This window comes from Gouania willdenowi, chromosome 6 (assembly GCF_900634775.1).
Source record: "Gouania willdenowi chromosome 6, fGouWil2.1, whole genome shotgun sequence".
NCBI lineage: Eukaryota > Metazoa > Chordata > Actinopteri > Blenniiformes > Gobiesocidae > Gouania > Gouania willdenowi.
The window spans coordinates 37562607-37582845 of NC_041049.1; the positions used below are offsets into that span (position 1 = coordinate 37562607).

At 40.0% G+C, this 20239-nt stretch overlaps 1 protein-coding gene across 2 annotated transcripts in view; it reads right to left on the minus strand.

Moving 5' to 3' along the window:
- Positions 1-17144, minus strand: part of LOC114464460 (NT-3 growth factor receptor-like) — a 114335-nt gene extending 97191 nt beyond the window's left edge. For both annotated transcript variants that reach the window (XM_028448678.1, XM_028448677.1), the window contains exon 1: positions 16726-17144. In XM_028448678.1, the coding sequence (XP_028304479.1) occupies positions 16726-17063 (338 nt within the window). In that variant the 5' untranslated portion in view covers positions 17064-17144. The remainder of the gene's footprint in view (positions 1-16725) is intronic.
- Positions 17145-20239: the final 3095 nt, after the last annotated feature.

A 20239-nucleotide genomic window follows, 5' to 3' on the forward strand; every position in this document is an offset into this window, starting at 1 on the left:
AGTCATTATTAGTGAGTTTACTGATGATGCTCTTGATGCTGAGTTAACTGACTTTTTGACAAAGTACGGGCGTATACTGAGAACCTTAAAAATTGATAATCTGCAGTCTCCATACCACAAACATGCTATTGTGGAGTACGAGAGTGGAGCTGCCCTGGAAGCACTTGAGCCTTTGCTTCCTCATACGCTTCGAAGTCAAACTGAAACATGCCAGATCAGAGCCCTGTCCTCTGAGTACATGGAAACGGTCACTAGTAGCGCCACCAACAGTTTCTTCAACAAACTGCAAGAAATAGCCAGACTGACAGGACAGTCATTTGAAGCAGTTTTAAATGAGCACATTGCAAAATGCAGTCAGTCAATAACAAATGAAACTGAAACCGAACCAGCTGAGACACCAAACATCAATGTTCCACTTGTCACAAAGGGAACCCAAAGTGAAACTGAACAAACGAGTCCACTCAACTTGAATGCTAATCCAACCGAACCAGCCAAGCCAACACCACTTGCTCAATCGACAAACTTTTCTCAGAGTTTCTTAACTCCCCCAGAAGTGCAAAAAGTAGTTGTTGAGCACATAGTCAGAAGTGAAGCCCATCTGTCCAAAGAGTCATACTCTTTCCGCTTGAGGCCATTCTCTGGTAAAATTCCTTGCCCCAGTCATGAGGTAGACTTTGACACATGGCGCAATAGTGTTGAGCTTGTCCTCCAAGATCCAGAATTGTCAGATTTAAAGCGCTCTAGAAAGATTTTGGACAGTCTTGTGCCACCTGCAGCGAATGTAGTCAAACCTTTAGGCCCCAAAGCGCTGCCTTCCGCTTACATTGAGCTGCTTAATTCAGCTTTTGGCACAGTAGAGGATGGTGATGAGCTTTTTGCCAAATTTCTAAACACGCTCCAAGATGTGGGTGAAAAGCCATCCCATTATCTTCACAGATTGCAAACAAATCTCATTAAAGCCCAGAAAAGAGGTGGCGTTTCAGCCAGTGAAACAGACCGACACTTATTGCGTCAGTTCTGTCGTGGGTGTTGGGATAATTCCCTTTTAGCAAACCTTCAGTTAGAACGAAAGAAAGATTCCCCACCCCCATTTGCAGATCTTCTTCTGCAGTTAAGAGTAGAAGAAGACAAACACATAGCCAAAGAAAGCAGAATGAAAAAGCACTTTGCTGCTACCAAACCCAAAGTTGCTTCACATGCCCTAGCTGCAAACACTGATCTGGACTCTGCAATGCAAATGGATCTAACTACAATGCGTGCGCAAATGACTGAGCTTAAGGATCAGTTCACAAAAATGAAAACTCAAAAAACAGAACCACCAGTCACTTCCCAAAACAAGCTTGTCAAAGAGTTAAAAGCCCAAATCGCTGAACTCCAGAGCCATCTTGCAAGACTAAACCCCCCAAGTGTAAATAAAAAGAAAACTGACACACAAGCCAACAAGACAAATCCCAAACCAAACCAATCGACACCCCCAGTTACTAAAAACAGACCCAAGCCATGGTACTGTTTCCAGTGCGGCGAGGACGGACATATTGTCTCCGCCTGCTCCGACGATCCCAATCCAGCTTTAGTTGCTGAAAAGAGAAAGCAATTAAAGGAAAAACAGTCACTGTGGGATAAACAAAACCGAAACCAGCCTTTAAACTGAAACCAGCTCTCATTACGGGACAAATGAGTGCTTCCAATGAATCGAGTCCCAACCAAAACTCTAACAGATCTAAAAAGCGCTTCTTTCACAACAAATCAGCCACTGCAAAACTACCAAAAGGTTTAGTTGGAGCAAAGTACACTGCTCAAGTACAAATCAATGGTCAAAATTGCAGCTGTCTCCTTGATACTGGGTCTCAAGTGACCACGGTGTCTCAATCCTTCTATGAAAACAATCTCTCAAACCTTGAGATCCACCCGATAAATGAGTTACTTGAGATAGAAGCGGCAAACGGTCAATCTGTTCCTTATTCGGGGTATATTAGTGTTGATATTACCTTTCCAAAAGACTGTTTTGGCTCTGAGATTAGTGTGTCCACATCTGCGTTAGTTGTTCCAGACACACGCTCCAACATTCAGTCATCGTTGTTAATCGGTACCAACACTCTAGACATCCTTTATGAGAGTTTCGCCCAGACAAATGCTGATCTCCAAGCTCTACCTTATGGTTACAGAGTAGTACTTAGTGTATTACAGCAGAGACAAAAACAGAAAGAAAACAGTAGTCTTGGTCTAGTCAGGTTGTTTGGGAAAGAGCCAGAAATCCTACCAGCAGGTCAGAGTAAAGTCTTAGAAGGGTTACTCAATGTAAACATCAAAACATCAGACAAGTGGGTTGTAGTTGAGTCACCTTCCACATCTTCTCTACCAGGTGGTGTCCTAGTCACACACTGTTTACTTAACCTTCCAGACAAATGTTCGCAAAAGTTTCCAGTTGTGCTGCGTAATGAAAGTCAACATGACATAGTCATTCCTCCAAGGAGTGTCATTGCTGAAATTCACGCAATCCAGGAAGTTGTGTCAGCCAATCAGATCCAAACGTCACAGAAATCAGGTGAATCTGCCCAAGTAAACTTAAACTTTGGAGACTCTCCTGTCCCAAACGAATGGAAAGACCGAATCACACAAAAGCTCAGTGCAATGCCTGAAGTTTTTGCACTACATGACACAGACTTTGGTTGCACAAGTAAAGTAAAGCACCAAATAAAGTTGAGCGATGAGACACCCTTTAAACATAGACCACGCCCAATCAGACCACAAGATCTCGACGCAGTTAGGAGGCACTTGAAAGAACTGAGTGAAGCAGGAATAATCCGCGAGTCAGAAAGCCCCTTTTCGTCACCTATAGTAGTAGTGAGAAAGAAAAACGGCGATGTAAGACTCTGCGTAGATTTTCGCAAACTCAACCTCAACACGATCAAAGATGCCTACGCTCTCCCTAACTTAGAGGAGGCATTCTCTGCCCTCACTGGATCGAAGTGGTTCTCGGTCCTTGACCTTAAGAGTGGCTACTATCAGATTGAGGTTGACGAGGAAGACAAGCACAAAACCGCCTTTGTATGTCCCATGGGTTTCTGGGAATTCAATAGAATGCCCCAGGGTATAACAAACGCTCCCAGCACGTTTCAAAGGCTGATGGAGAAGTGTATGGGGGACATCAATCTTAAGGAAGTCTTGGTCTTTTTAGACGACCTTATAGTGTTTTCCGAAACTCTTGAACAACATGAGACACGCCTTCTCCATGTGCTTGGTCGCCTCCGCGAGTATGGTCTGAAGTTATCGGTCGAAAAATGTCGCTTCTTTCAGACGTCAGTTAGGTACTTGGGGCATATCGTCTCACAGGATGGAGTCAAAACAGACCCCGAAAAAATATCTGCGCTCAAAACATGGCCAAGTCCCAGAAATCTAAAAGAGTTACGTCAGTTTTTAGGTTTCGCAGGGTATTATAGGCGGTTTGTCAAAGATTTCTCTAAAATAGTGAAACCCCTAACAAGCCTTACCGCGGGGTACCCGCCTTTGAGAAAGAGCCACTGTCCTAAGACCGACACCGCTCCTTACTTTGAACCAAAGGCCCCTTTTGGTGATAGGTGGTCTGGAAGCTGCCAGAATGCGTTTGAGACTGTAATAGCGAAACTTTCCACAGCTCCGGTGTTAGGTTTTGCTAATCCTAAACTCCCTTACGTATTACACACAGACGCAAGTACAACAGGACTAGGGGCAGCCCTGTATCAAGATCAGGAGGGGGAGATGCGCGTAATAGCTTACGCTAGCAGAGGTCTGTCGAGAAGCGAAACGCGATACCCCGCTCACAAACTTGAGTTTTTAGCCCTTAAATGGGCCGTAACGGAAAAGTTTTGTGACTATCTTTATGGCAGTCCTTTTACAGTCCTAACTGACAGTAATCCTCTAACTTACATTTTAACAACAGCTAAGTTAGACGCGACAAGTTATCGCTGGTTGTCCGCCCTGTCCTCCTTCGAGTTCCAACTTCAGTATAGGGCAGGCAAACAAAACGTAGACGCAGACGGCTTGTCTCGTCGTCCCCATCCAGAACCAGTAAATGACTTAGTCTCTCTGAAAGAACAGGAAAGAATCAGTCAGTTTGTCAACCATCACTTACCTGGCACCAATCCGTTCATTCAGGTCACTTCAGATACTGTCAATGCAATCTGTGAGAGACACCTAATACTCCATCCTTTTGACTCTGATAACCATGCTCTTCCTTGTCCTCTCGTAACATCCTGTTCGATGTCTGCCCAAGCTGTTCCAGACAGTTTTGATCATTGTTATGGTTTCCCAGTCATCCAAAGTATTTCTGAGGAAGAACTCAAACAAAGTCAAAGAAATGACCCAGCCATAAATGTAATCATACACCAACTTGAAACAGGTGAAACTTCTCCTCCTACAGTCCGCAAAGAAATTCCAGAACTGTCCATCCTTCTGCGTGAACTAAACAAACTTGAGTTTCAGAATGGGATTCTTTATAGAAAAAGAAAAGTTGGTGAAGACACTCAATGGCAACTTGTTCTTCCTGAAAGTCTCAGAGAAATGGTGTTAAAAACGCTTCACGATGACATGGGTCATCTCGGAACAGAACGGACTCTCGACCTTGCAAGAACCAGGTTTTTCTGGCCAAAAATGGCATTTGATATCGAACAGAAAATCAAGACCTGTCAAAGGTGTGTTTGCAGAAAAACACTGCCAGAGAAGGCAGCGCCCCTTGTAAACATTCAAGTCACCAGACCCCTAGAATTGCTATGCATTGACTTTCTGAGCATTGAACCTGACCGTAGCAATACTAAAGATGTCTTGGTAATGACAGACTTCTTTACGAAGTATGCAATTGCCACTCCCACTCCAAACCAAAAGGCTAAAACGGTAGCAAAAGCTTTGTGGGAAAACTTCATTATTCACTACGGATTTCCTGAAAAGATTCATAGTGATCAAGGCGCAGACTTTGAATCAAAAACTATAAAAGAGCTTTGCGACCTTGCAGGGATTCAGAAGGTCCGAACGTCCCCTTATCATCCCAGGGGAAACCCTGTTGAAAGATTTAATAGGACACTTTTAAACATGCTTGGTACTCTTAGGGATGAGGATAAGACGCATTGGCGCGACTACGTCAAACCGCTTGTACACGCGTATAACTGTACCAAACATGATAGCACAGGGTATACGCCGTACGAGTTAATGTTTGGTAGGCAGCCTAGACTACCCATTGACCTTGCTTTCAATGTTCCTTTAAACCAGCGTGAGCAACAATCCCACTCGCAGTATGTTAAAGCACTGAAAACTCACCTCCAAGAAAGTTATCAGTTGGCTACCAAAAGTGCTGCAAAAGCTGCTGAAAGAAACAAAGTGAGATATGACAAACATGTTACTGAATCTGCTCTCGATGTTGGCGATCGTGTGCTTGTGAAAAATGTCAGGCTCAGAGGTAAAAACAAATTGGCTGACAAGTGGGAGTCCACTGTTCATGTTGTCATAAGTCAAAAGGACAACTTACCTGTGTATACAGTTAAGCCTGAACAAAAAATTGGTCCCACTCGTACTCTTCATAGAGACCTCTTGTTGCCCTGTGGTTTCTTGCCAACTTTGCCTGAGCCTTCACCTGTAGTAAAAGAAAAACCCCGCAGGCCTAGCACACGCCAACATCCTGCACATGATTCTGAACATGAGTTTGAATACGACTCCAAGGAAAGTGATAGCTACCCACTGTATTTCCCCCCAAGTCCTCTCGAGGAAATCTCAAGGACAGTTGAGGAATACATAGTAGTCCATCCTCCCAAATATGGCCAAAGTCCTACTGTTGAGCAAAACGCATCTGATAACTCAGTTCCAAATATTGAGGAAATTCCTGAAAATGCTCCAGAGGATGTGAATGAACCTGAACATGACAACCTACCTGATTATGACAAAACACCTGAAAATGACAAAACACCTGAAAATGACAAAAACACCGATAGTGGAAACTTAACAGATTATGGAGACAAAACTGAAAGTGAAATAGAAAACTTGCCTGAACCTGAAATGAAAGGAGTAAATCCAAAGGAAACAACAAAAGATGAAGTAATCATAAATATTGACAATAGAAATGATGCAAATGATCCTGACACAGAGCAAAATGTCAGAAGATCTCTGAGAGAAAGAAAGACTCCCAAACAGTTAACCTACCCACAGTTGGGTAATCCTCTTGTTACTATAATTCAGTCTCTTTTTCAAAGCCTGAGTGAAGCTGTCACAGATTCTATTGAACTGCATGAAGTGAAAGTAGTCTGAACTATGCATTATGCAAAGGGACTTGCATAGAGTTAAGAGGGGAGGGTGTAACCCAGGTTAAGTGTTTATCAAAGTGAAAGTATGTTATAAATAGTAATAAAAAAGAAATAAATAAATTTGAAAAAAGAATTATTAAATGGGTAAAATATGATAAAATGTTTTAAAACGTTTTTCATATTTTATTTATTTATAAGAATTTGTTAAAAGTTTAAAACTGTTAATTCGTGGGTTATTTGTTCAATCTACTTTAATAATAATAATAATTTAAAAAAAAAGTGTATTTTCTTATTAAGCACGCAGCTGCGTGACCCATGTGACTAGCATCAGCCAACCGGATTGTTTCCCGGAAATGTACCTGCTAGGCGAGGGAGACATGCACGGAGCTGCTGCTGCTGCATAAAAAAGAGAAAAGGAGAACAGGCAGAAACATACACGGAGCTTCTGCAGAATAGAGAGCAGTGAGAACGCATACAGGCGGTGCTGCTGCGGGGAAGGAAGAAAGGAGAGCAGAAAACAAGTCTAAAAGTTGTTGGATAAGTATTTTTTGCTTTCCAACCTGTTCCAGTGCGGAGATTGGTACCGTGATAAACGGGACTTGGTGAGTGAGAGAAATGTATTTTTTTATTATTTTCATGTAAATGTAAAGCTATGGTAGCGTATTTATGTTGTTTTTGGTAAAATGTGAAGGTGTAAAGTGCATTTAAAAGCTAAATGAAGGCACAAGCTCTGTTCGCTGTTCCGTCTTTCTGCTCGTGTCCGCCATTACGTGATGGCGGTGCTGCTTCAAAAAGCAACATTTATGGACAGAAATGCACATTATCGTTGTTTTAGAGCTACCCAGTGTTTTTATTTTATGTATTCATACCCATTTTATGTTGTGTATGATAGGCCATTTAGTGTGGGTTGAAAAATATCCAGCTAAAGTGAACTTTGAAGAAGACGTGTTTGAAACAAGATGGCGAGCCGCTCTCGAACCAGCCTTCGAACCACGTGGACCTTCTGAACTGTGCATCTGCTCGAGTGCTACGCCCTCTGCTGATTGGTGCATGGTTTTCATCTGAACTGGTAGGATTCACCCATACTTCTGCAACACTGCAGAGGATAAAGACTGAACTGAACTGCTAAGTCAGAGTGAAGGGAGAAGAGACCTTTTCTGTGAAATACAGATTTGATTCAGCCTTTTGCTGAATTCTTTTTATTTCTATTTTTTTGTATTTTTATTTTCTAATAATTGTAAAAGGGTATTTTACAATTGTGTTTGTTGTAAACAAACTGTCCAACTTAAAAGGTACCTAAATGTGATTTAAACTAATTAGTTAGCTTATACTTTGAACCACTTGAATAAAAATAACTTGAATAGAAAATTAATTAAAAGGTTGCAACCAGTAAAACTAAAAATAGATCTGAAACTGAATTAAACACAAAAAGGGTTTAACAAAAAGGGATTCACACACAATTGTAATTTTTCTATTGTATGTTTTATGTTGTCATTGTTGTATGTCCTTCTTATTTTATTTTTCTAATACAAGCCGGCTATTTAAACTTATCCTCTGGTCTGTGGTCTTTTACTTATATTTCTGTAGTGTTAAGCTGTGAATTTCTCCAGCAGTCGTACCTTACCAAATTCTTCTGGTCCATTCTTGTGTGATACACTATTAGATGATATTACCCTGTAATTACCCCACTAGGGCGTTACACTTAGGGTCCCTGACGGTCCGTTATTAGGGTTTTGTGTTAAGTCCGGAGAAATACCGGAGGCTCCCAATCTTTTGTTTTAAAAAGGTCAACGTTGAGTGATGCTCCGGTTGCTTTGGGTCTTTTAAGGTCTCGAAATCTAAGCCGTGTGCTGGGGTTCCTTTAGTTGTGTTTACGCGACTTTTAGTTGAGCAGTCTGTCTGTGTTGTATTTGTTTCTAGCCGGTGTGCTAGAGGCTCCCCCGTTATTGGAAATAAATAAATATTTTTTTCTAACAGCTGGGTTGAGCTTTGTGGTTAATACTACTTTAGTTGAGCTGTGTCTGTTTATTACAAACAGGTTCTGAATCACTGGCCATTGTAATGTGTTTGATCAACACGGGACGGACCGTGAGGGAAATTATGGGCAATAATCAAAGTTTATCGTCCCCCAAAGGGGAAGTGGATTGGAGCGCACCTCTTATTAATCAGATGAAGAAAAAATATGGTGATGAAGTTACCTATTTGGGTTGAATGCTTCGGATTCGCGGTAAAAGGAAGTCTAAGCGAGCGGCAGCTGACACAACCTAAAGACAACCTGTTAGAACAAAAACAGAAACTCTTAGAAAAGAAAAAGGTTAAAGGCTATTACGTGAGAGATATGATGGCACATGAGCGCTGCTTGCAAATATGGGAAAGGGAGAGTTTATGCAGGGCTGCAAAGGAGAAAAAGGACGTGGCTTTAGAGGCCAAAGAGAAGGAGAAAAACACTACAGAATCATTTAAACACAGCAATAAGAATCCATTCATTTCTGATGCAAAGGTTCCAAACATTTCTCCTTCCACTGCACACACTCAAACCCCTCCCTCTGCATCTCTGTACTCGGTCGTCACGGCTCCGCCCTCCCACGTCCCTCCGCCGGCTCTCTGCCGCCCTCTGCTGGCAGAATTAAGTAAAAATTGAATAATCCAAATGGACAGTGTAATGCTCATTGTTGTCCGGTAGAGGGAGCCAGGGCTCCACCATACATTCACCCACAGGCTACAGCTGCAATTCCAAGCCAAACTATGATGACACACAATGGAATGACAGAGACTTTGCCTTCTCCTTTTCCTCCCATTTCCCAAACTTTGCCAAATTCTGTGTTTAATTCACCACCAGCCTACAAGCCAGCTCTACATGATGATGAAGCAGGAGCAGCATACTTGGTCCGACAAGCTCAACAGGTCTGTCCACATGGGCATCTCCACAGCATCCAACCCAGTCTGATTCTGCGACACAAGCTACGCCCAGCCTCACCCAAGGTTGCAGATGCAGACCGCTAACACGATCCCGGACACTTGCAGACTCCACTTCCGACCTTGAAGAGCCTTCCTTCAACGTGCCAATGATTGAATATCCAGGTGCTACAGACAATGTACTGGTTTATAGGCACATGTTACCTGAGATGCTTATCGCAGCAAAGTTTCTACCTATCTCAAATGGGGGTAAACCATTTGGAGAGGTCCTCATTCCTCTCTGCAAGGTCTGGCACCCAACTGGGTCGGAGATAAACAGACTCCTCAAAACTCTGCTGTCTTCTACTGAATATGCCCGGATCCAGGCCTCCATCGAATTACCCCAAACTGACTATCTGCGGCAGACTGTCCTGGGCTGGGACCCCAATGGAGAGTGGGAGAAACACGTCATAGCCACCGCCGCACTCATCACTCAAACTTTCAACATGCGCGTGGATATGAGGCAAATTCAGGCTTGCACACAGGCACCTAGCGAACTCGTTGAAGACTACAGCCGCAGATTAAGTGCCTGTGTCGACACCTTCAGCGGTCATGTCAAGCCACAACATGGCTTCAATTCTGCTGACGAATCATCCTACGAGGCTCTAGCCAAAAGCTTCTTCGTCTCTGGGCTCCGCCCTTCCCTCCGCTCTACAGTCGAAAAAACACTGGTTGGTGGGTGGCGAAAGAACCGTTGGCTTGAAATCCTCAAATACGCCTTGCACGCCGAAACCCTTGAAACCAATGCACGAGAGAACAATGATGGACTGATGCTGGCGAATGCTTTTCCTGCCCTCACATTGTTTCAACACAATCAAGGCAAAGACCGACGGACAAGAGATGAATGCTTCACTTGTGGCTCACCAGACCACTGGTTAAATAAATGTCCCCTCAAGAATCACCGACGACAGGGTAAACCCTACAATAAAAAACGATTCCCTGCTAGACAGAGTGGTGAAGGCCGTCATCCTATTAATATTAATATATTACAACTGCTTTTATTACTATTACTACTTTAACTATTAATATTATATTCCTATCAACATATTTATTATTATCAGGGCTCTACACAAACTTATCCAGTGGTGGCACTGATGTGACGAATGTTCTCTGTTGGTCTGGCAGAGTGTACAGTATAGCCATACATGCTGATGAATAGTTGACTGAACTGGCGAAATGTTTTAGTGTCAATATTAAGATATAATTATCATTATATTATAATATTACTATTACTACTTTCATTATTAATATTATTTCCCTATCTATTATTATTATTATTATTATTATTATTATTATTATTATTATTATTACTGTTTTATGTTGTTTATCATTGTATTATAGTTACTGGATTCTCATTATGTTATTTTATTGCCATTGTTATTAATATTATTATTGTATACTTGTACAACTACTGCTTTAATGTTATTGCTATTCTTATAATTACCAATATATTCTTATATTCTTTTTTGTTATTTTATATTATAGTTACTGGTATTCTCATTGTATCATTAGTATTGCTATATTATCATTATATTACTTCATCATTATTTAATATTGTTTATTATTAATAATATAGTTTTTTTTTTTATCATATTGTAGTTACTAGATTGTTATTTTTAACTTCTTTAATAATCACGTTTCAAAACGTTTATTTTGATTTTGAAATCAACACAAATTAGACCATAAGAGAGAGGAGAGTCTGAGCGACACGCACACTGATACTACGTACTATTTATACTAAGAACTAAAAGCACATTGTGCATGTTCCTGCTGATAATGTCTGTCCCAGCATATGAATTAATGAATGAATTGAATTCATGACTTCAGCCATCCACGCACACGGATCAACACAGGCTTCATCAGCTGACTGTAAATCAGTCCATTAAATATAAATCTATATCTTTCCTAAAGGATGTCATTGGTAAATAAAAGGATTGCATTTATAATTAATAATATTATTTCCTAAATTCAGCTGTCAGATCTGCACCAACCAGGATCTTCTATCAATGGGCAGGTCGTTTTCTAAGATATCTGATTGATCAGGAGGCGGGACTGTGGAAGCTGGTCATGTTTTTCATTTTTTTCAGTCGTTTTATTATTTCTTGCACAGAGCAGGTTTTTTTTGTGACTGTGCCCTTTTAAAAAAAATAAAAAATTAAAGCTGAAGCTATAGCTATGTTTTTTTTTAAATGTCTTGCACAAAAAGCCAACAGGTGTATGCTTTTGTGACTATACTTTTTTTTAAGTTAAACCTGAAGTTGTTGTTGTTGTTTCAATTTGTTTCAATATCTTGCACAAAAAGCTAGAGCGCAAATGGTGCTGTTACTGTTATGTAATGAAACCAGCAATTGGTCATGTTTTTCAGTTTATTTCTTGCACTTTTTAACCAGCAGGTGCTGTGATTATTATTTAATTAAACTTGAAGCTGCTTTTTTTATTACTTGTACAAAAATCTAACTGGTGCTGTTCATAGAATTTAAAGAGTACAATAAAAATATTGAAAATGTGATGGTGCTTTGTGTCAGTTCACTACGAGAGCAACTGTTCCAGGAAAGTCCGGCCCACAAACTACAGCCTTCCGACAATATGGCTCACAGCAAAGTGTAGTTGAATAGCCCAGCTATAGACAGTATATAACTTTATAGATGTATATAATAACTTTGACCTGTTTAAACTGACCCTCAGACTTTAGCGCATTAGTGCTTTAGTCAATATTGACGTCTGTTGTTAGCATTGTTGGCACATTAAATATCACTGAGCATCATATTGATCCCATTCATTGGATTTCTGTCATAATGAGTTGCTTTGTTTCTGCTCACAATGAGAATACAAAGCTGGTGATGTTTCCATTGTCCATCACTTGTTGGTTGAATGAAGACATTTTGGGGGTATGCTACAAATCTAGATGACCTCTTATCGCGCTAACTTCTGGGATTTAATCAGTGTGTGCTGGCCTATAAACCTCGCTGAAGCTTAATCACTATGGCAATTAATGCTGAAAGGCTAACCTGGTCCTGACCAGGTTTTTCTCTGGCTTGGACATTAGCTAGTCCTAAAGTCCCGCCTCCTGACCAATCAGATCTCTTAGAAAACGACCTGCCCATTGTTAGATGATCCTGGTTGGTGCAGATCTAACAGCAGCATATGGGAAAGAAGATTATTAATTATAAATGCAATCCTTTCATTTACATATGACATTCTTTTAGAAAGTTATAGATTTATTTACAGTCAGCTGATGAAACCTGTGTGTCGATGCACGGCTAAGTCATTAATTAATTCATTAATTAATTAATTCATTCATTCATTGATTCATTCATTCATTCATTCATTCATTTATACGCTGGGGCTGACATTATCAGCAGGAACATGCACAATGTGCTCTCATCCCAGTGTGTGTGATAGAGGTTTACTTGAATAGAATCACATGTTGTAAAGTTTAACTGCAGAGCACTGTCCATTTTTCATCCAACGGATTAATATAATAAATAATCTCACACTGTTGCGCATTAACAGTATCAGCAGATTCCTGCCTGAGTTCTCTCATTCCTGCCTTTTTTGTAACAACAAGGTTGTCTTTGGCCTGAAGTATGGATTTCAATTATTCATCATTTTAAACTGCAGCAACCTGGTCGGTACCAAGTTATAAAGTGGATCAGATCCGAGCGAGTATGAAAGCTCCACCTCCTGCTGTGCGCTGCACTACTACACTGTTGCTCTTCACCAATGACGTGCCATGAGCACTAGGGTTGGGTAGGCAGGGCGTGTCCAATCGAGACCACCAATGTCAACACCAATGACAATTCCATATGTTTCTGTTGGCAAGTGTTAATTCAATTCAACTTTATTTGTATCGCGCAATTTACAACAAAGTCAATGCGCTTATCAAAATATAAAATTCATAATAAGAAAGAAAAAACCCAACAAGATCCACATGAACAAACATTTAGCCATCTAACAAAATCAACATCGTAAAACACCAATAAAGAAACATAAACAATTATTTAATAGCGCTCCCAACAAAATATATCTCATGACACGGCAGCGCATTCGTTGTTTGTGTTAGAAATAAAGAAACATGAAGAAAGTGACAACAACAACAACTTGGAACAGCCGCAGTGAGGCGCATCGACAACGACAATCCTTCCTTTTGTACCATTCACTGTAAAAAAAAATGAACAATTTTCTGACCTTACCTTTGCTGAAGGTCTGGTTGCTCAGGTGTTGGTCTCCCATCTTTTAAAGCACTGTCATCCTTGCTGTAATGTTATCCCGCCCACTCGCTTGAAAACATATCAGCGGCAAGCCATGCTGGATCAATTCACTAATGAACTCTGAACTTCCGTATAGCATTTAGCATAGCGTGGATGGGTCCAAAGGCTGCGTAGAGAGCTGCCTAATTACATAAATGGTTTTCATCTTGGGGAACTGATTGCGCATGACATAAAAACACACTATGGAAACAGAGGCTTGGCAGCAATGTGTTTTTGGGAGAGGGTGTGGCCTCCTGCCTTACAGCGGAGTGTGCAGCGTCTCTGCCGTACCAGGAAATAGCGCTGTTTAGTCATTTGGGCAATGAAAAGCACAAAATGCTGACTTTCAAACTTATAGGTACTGTAGGCTATCAGAAATGGAAAAAAAAATAATAATAAATTACAATTATATTATAATTAAAACAAATAATCAAAATGTCAATTCACCCTTGGGTAGGCACTGCCTACACTTGCCTACCCTGACTGCACATCACTGCTCTCCACTGTCATCATGGATTTATATTACTTATATTTATTTAAGATCATAAGCTGTTCCTCCATTCATTGTAAAGACGCTCAGTTTGCCATTTAGCTCCATTAATTGGTGAGACGGTGCAATCATTTTTTTTTTCATGTGCACTCGCACGTAGTGAGGCTGTAATTACTCTGCTTCAATTAGCGTGTTGTGATCATAGGTGATCGACGTCCGTAAGACAGCTCCTGTCTGACAGGGAATGTTTGGTTCATTGAAGACAGCTAACGGAGATTAATCCAATCTCGATTACAAGTGTACATAATACAATATTGCTGATATATGGAAAGATAACTCAGCTAACTGAAGAGATGGAGGTGTTTGTGTGTTGTTGTTGTTGTGTGTGCGTGTGCGTGTGCACGCATACGCTGTGCATGTCCGCTGTTGCGTGTGTACGCGTGAAAAAAGGTACAATTGTATTTTATCTTAGGTGTTTTTAACGTGATGGCTTACTACCTGCTAACATTTGCATGGCTGCTCTGTTTGTATGTTGAAGTAGTGAAAGCTTTATTTTGTGTTCACTAATAGGAGGATATCACACACTTCTCTCATTCTACATGTTACTGTTCAGTTAAAATGTGATTCCTGAACATGTTATCATTGAGAGCTGAACAGTAATTCTGATATCTGATTTATTAATTGTCTGTTTTTTTTTGTCTGCCATTTTAATGTAGTTGTTGATCTTAATGATTATTGATCAGTATTATTGCTTCTGCCTGTTGGCCTATTTATTGTTCAAATATTTGAAAGCTTTAATCAAACTAAAGCAATGCTTGAAAATGCCACACATTCATTCCTGAGCTCATTAATTTGTTTTCAGTTTGATTTGCTTCCTTTGATTAATTCTGAGGAGATACGTTGATGCTCAGCAGAGTTCAGTTGCTCGTCTCTCACAGTGTGAACATCTCAATAGTATTTAAACTAACTAGTATGATGTCAGTTGAAAGTATGTATTCATATAGTGGGGACAAATTGAGTTGTCAAATATGGCCATATGTTTGAAGGTTGGATGTCCAAAGAGGTGTACATACTTGGTACTCTGTAATGTTATAAAGGGGTATATTTGCGGGTGCAAAGTAAAATAGTGTGTGCGATTTACCTGGTTTATTTTTATGGGATTGGCACATGATAAATGTGTTTGTTGGTTTTTTTACACATCTTTATATTTTTTTGCATTTCTTTTGTCATTTTGTGTATTTTTTGTATAAATATGAAGTTTTGTGTATAAATGTTTAGTTTTTTGTTTTATTTTACTCATTTAATATATTTTTATTATAAATACTGTGTGTGTGTGTGTGTGTGTGTGTGTGTGTGCTCCCATGAAATGTTTGAGACGCTGATAACCAAACCCCATAGACATTGTAGCGCTAATCAGAAAAGTAACAAAACTGCGCAAAACAAAATGTAAAGCTCCAAACTACATGACTGAGAAAGTAAATTAAAGTATTATCTACAATTCGGCTGTCTTTTTTTTTTTTTTTTTTAAAACAAAAATCATTGTTTACCTTCGAACCGAGTGTCAGAGCTTAGCTTTCATGCATGTCACCACAGAGAATCTGCAGTTTTCCAGATGAAGTATTGAAAGGAATAAGTTTAATACTGACTCTAGTAAAACAGCGTGTTAGTGAGTAATTACTCGGACAGTTAAATGGTTTAAACAATGGGAAACTTGTCTGCAAAAAACTCACCAGTGGCTGACGGTTTCAAATGATCTATTCAGAGAGCCCGTGTTTGAGAGACGATAGCATGACAGTGATGGAGACAGAGGAGGAAGTGGACTCCGTGACCCATGATTTAAAGGAAGTTTGAGATCACAGGAACAATTTTAAACAACCATGGAATATTAACTTAAATAACTTTTAGCAGTACGAAAACGTTTTTGAATTTGACCATCTTTTTTAAACCTAAACAAACTGCGACACAGTGACGTCATGAACCCGGAACCGGAAGTAGCATGCTCAATACCACGTTCAATACAGAGAGGGCCGTAATCTTAAAACGAACGTTTGGAACGTTTTGTCACACCAAATTACTCCAAAATAATAGATGCACACACTTGGAGTATTTGGAAGCCGTTGACAAAGTTTCAGGTCAAACAAATACTGAGTCGGGGAGATATACGCACGCACACGCACACACACACTTCTGATAAATATTAAATACACACAATAATATTAAGTGATTTGACCTTGTAGAATATTTTTGTGCTTAAAATGAACTGTTCTAGAAAAACCTTGTGTAATAAAAAATTATATTTTTGGGCATGTAAATCTGTTATCTGTAACTGATTACATTTTTAAAGTAACTTTCCAAACACTGTTTAATAGCTACATTTGTCATAATTTAAAAGCCCAATCCATATAAATAGTGACACATTAAATCTAGTTAATAACTACTGGACTGTGGGAGTTTTTATACTGATTATTATAATAGTAAACTCTTCATTAAAGTTTAAGTTAAAGTGATGAATCACATTAAAATCAATTTAACGTCATGAGCTGAAACACGTCAAATAAAATAGGAACAAAACTAACTCCGTGACTTTAGAGAGATTCAAGAATTCAGACACGTACACGCACACGCACACACACACACACAGTCTTTAAACAGGAGCTTCTCCTCTCATCAAAATCAAATATGATTTATCTAGGGTTAATTTAAAAAAAACAGGTACTCAGATTTTCTCTCTCTGTCTGTGCATGTGTGTGTGTGTGTCACTCACATAGTGCTGATGTTCTGCAGGAGTTCTTCCATGGTTCCTCCTGAGACGTTGCTGTGTAGCGACATCAGAGGGAACACTTTGCTGCTGTCGCTATGGTTACAGAATATCTCTGAGGGGGGGCAGGAGCAGGATGGGGGGCAGTCCAGGACCGGCAGAACCGAGCAGGATCCCAGAGCCAGGACCAGGACCAGGACCAGGCTGTGCAGCTTCCAGCATCTCCAGGAGCTGATCATCTTCTCACATCTCACGGTCACAGCTTCTCTGTCTGTGGCAGCCCACGGATTCATGTCTGAATTGTTTGTGCTCGTGATGCTGGTCACGAGGTGACAAAGAATCATAAAATCCTTCCAATCTTTCAGTGATCAAAGGTTTGAAGTGAGTGCGTCACTGAGGAAGAGGAGAGAGGAGGGCGGTAAGCCACGCCCACCGAGCTGTCACTGCACGAGCACCTGTGGACTCACAACACACACACACACACACACACGTTCAATTATTAGTACAGAAATTACTCATCTATTTTGCACATGTCACATAAATAGAGTGCAGGTAGAGGCAGAAAGCTCTAACAGCTTAAATGAAAATTATTTATTTTCAAATTAAAACACAGCACATATTCTCAAACAACTGTATTTTATACTTTCACTTTCTCAAATATAAATTCAGTTCAAATATTATTTAGTATAAAAGTATCTGAGCTGGCCCATCTTGTCACTTTGTGCGTGAATCCTTACTACCCCATATATGTATACACACACAGTACAACAAATATGATCAGAGAACAGACTTCAGAGGAAAAGTCTTTGGGCTCACCAGAAATTTGTGAAATAAAAAGAAAAAGGTTGGGAACCACTGGACTAACGTGTTCAAACATACATATTGTATGTAACTGTATGTACTGTATGTCTTTAACATTAGACTAACGTGTGTTCAAACATACATACTGTATGTTGTACCATTAGATTCACACATGCTCTTTGTCTCTTTGTGTTTTGAAATAAGTGTGTGTGTGTTTTTGTCTATTCCTCTGAGCCTTTTAGTTAAAAGGTTGAGCTGCTCCCGTTCAGAAGACATCAATCAGATCTTCTGTCATGACTTTTTAATGTTGCTCTATGACCAAAATACATTATGGATGAACCATTGATTCCTAATGGCTGGTTAATGTACTGCAGGAGACCCACTGTGACTTTGGAACAAATGGATTCACACACACATGCTCTCTCTCTCTCTCTCTCTCTCTCTCTCTCTCTCTCTCTCTCTCTCTCTCTCTCTCTCTCTCTCTCTCTCTCTCTCTCTCTCTCTCTCTCTCTCTCTCTCTCTCTCTCTCTCTCTCTCTCTCTCTCTCTCTCTCTCTCTCTCTCTCTCGGTTCCTGTTCTATCTTGATCTACTGTATGTGATATAATCTCTCACTCACGCTGTGTTCATCTTCTCCCCACGTTCTAACGGCAGATGGTGTCCACTAATACTAAGCTAAGCTAAAAACTAAAGGAGTTTTCTTACCATTACAGTTTTTCTTGATTGTTTACACACATTTTCTGAAAGCATGCTTCATACTCTCAGAACTCTACACACAAATCCAAAATAACGCACACAATGGGCAAAAACCCCTCAATTCTCTTGCAAAATGAAACTTTTTTTTTTTTTCAAATGACACAAATTGTCATTTGAATAGACATTTATAAGAACCAGTTGAACACTGATGTGCTCAATGTAAGCACCTCATCCACATTGCAAGCAATGCTGGCTCCGACTCTGTTTCCAATGTTGGCATCCATTGCTCCAAAACAGAAGAGCTCACCAGTTTAACTTTAGAATTTTGAATGACAGTGTGTTCCTTGTGAAAACAAGATATTTTCTTCATAAAAAATGTGTGAAATGCAGTGAATTGTGTCTAGTGTTTTGAAAAAAGTGTGTTTTAGAACTGCAAATTGAGGGTAAAGCAGGAATTGTGTTTGTAGTTTTGCAGAATTGGTTCAGGGCATTGGTGCATTAGTTACATGTTGTGGTCATTCTGTTTCAAGGGAGCATTTTACGAATCTAGATTGGATTAATCTCCGTTAGCTGGCTTCAACTAACCAAACGTTCCCTGTCAGACAGGAGCTGTTTTACGACCGTCACACACCACAGATGTGCTCACATCATTACTAATGTTGTGTTGCTTTGCGTTTTTTTTTTTTTTGCAAACGGTACTTTTTTTATAACATTGTGGATACAATGTCTTTCATTAAGTGAAAGACAGTGAGAGGTTCATCTGCATTAAAATGCCTACTGACGTCTGTAGACGTCTGGATAAAAACCTGTGGCAAATGTAAAGGGTCAATTTAAATGAATCCACTTTTAATGCTCGATTGTTGTTTCATACTGTAATACAGTTTGATCTATAGACCACATAGTGTTGTAAGTTAAGGTGAATTAAGACACCGCTCTTGGAAGCATAGGGTTGTGGTTCGTGTCCCACTTCAGCCCTTTTTTATGACACTTTTTGGATGTCGAAATAACTCTGGTGACAATTTTACATTAAAAAATCAATATAAATGGTGCGATATGAAGCGACATGTCACTGTCTTTATAGCCAGTGTAACCGGAGGGCTCTCTATGTAGCCATCCTATGCTGCTGCCACGTAAATGGTAAATGGACTTGATTTTATATAGCGCTTTATCACCACACTGGTATTTAGAAGCACAGAAAAGTTCAAATTAATCTCTTCAGGTGCTCCGTTGATATCTTTATATTCTGTTTTGGTCATATTTTTCAATCTGTTTCGATTTTTCGATTCTCTATAACGTTTTTTGAACAATAACGTCAGCGGAACTGCCAAATTAGGACATCGACTCCAGGCCCAACACTTCGAGCAATCCGCCATTTTTATTTCTCGCTTTTATTTTGTAGTCCAAGCTCCAGGATGCAGAAGTTACGAGAGGAGAAATCAAAATGTTTGGTTGTTGGATGTAGTAACCCACACGCTTCATTACCCCGTCTCCCAGCATCAGAACCTTTTCAAAGTGCCTGGTTGAGTTTTATTTTTCACGGAATTGTACCCACATCTGTGGGTAAGGTCATTTTTGTGTTCGCGCAGCACTTCAAGGATGACTGCTTCAGCAACCTCCGCCAGTATAAAGAAGGATTTGCCGAAAGACTTTGTCTGATTGAGGGTTCAATTCCTTCTATCTTTGGAGACGACGAACAGAACACTTCGGTAAGCTGTAAATAACGCTAAAAAGTGTGATAAGACGTCCCTGTCATTGTTTTGTTAGCATTAGCAGTTGCACCGTCTTCATATGTTAGCGCTGTGTGCTCGTTTTAGATCCTTGATGATATGGCCTATATGATTTAATTTAAGTCTAAAGTTTTAATTGGTCATTTCATTTTGCCGTTTTTGTCTCCGAAAAGACTGTATTAAAATGCATTTTGTGATGTTAGCTTGGCGCTAGCGCTAGCTCGGTGCTTGTGTTAGCTCACTTGTTAAAGTTCTGCAGGTTCATCATCTTCATTTTCATCTCGCTCCGCTGGGTCCA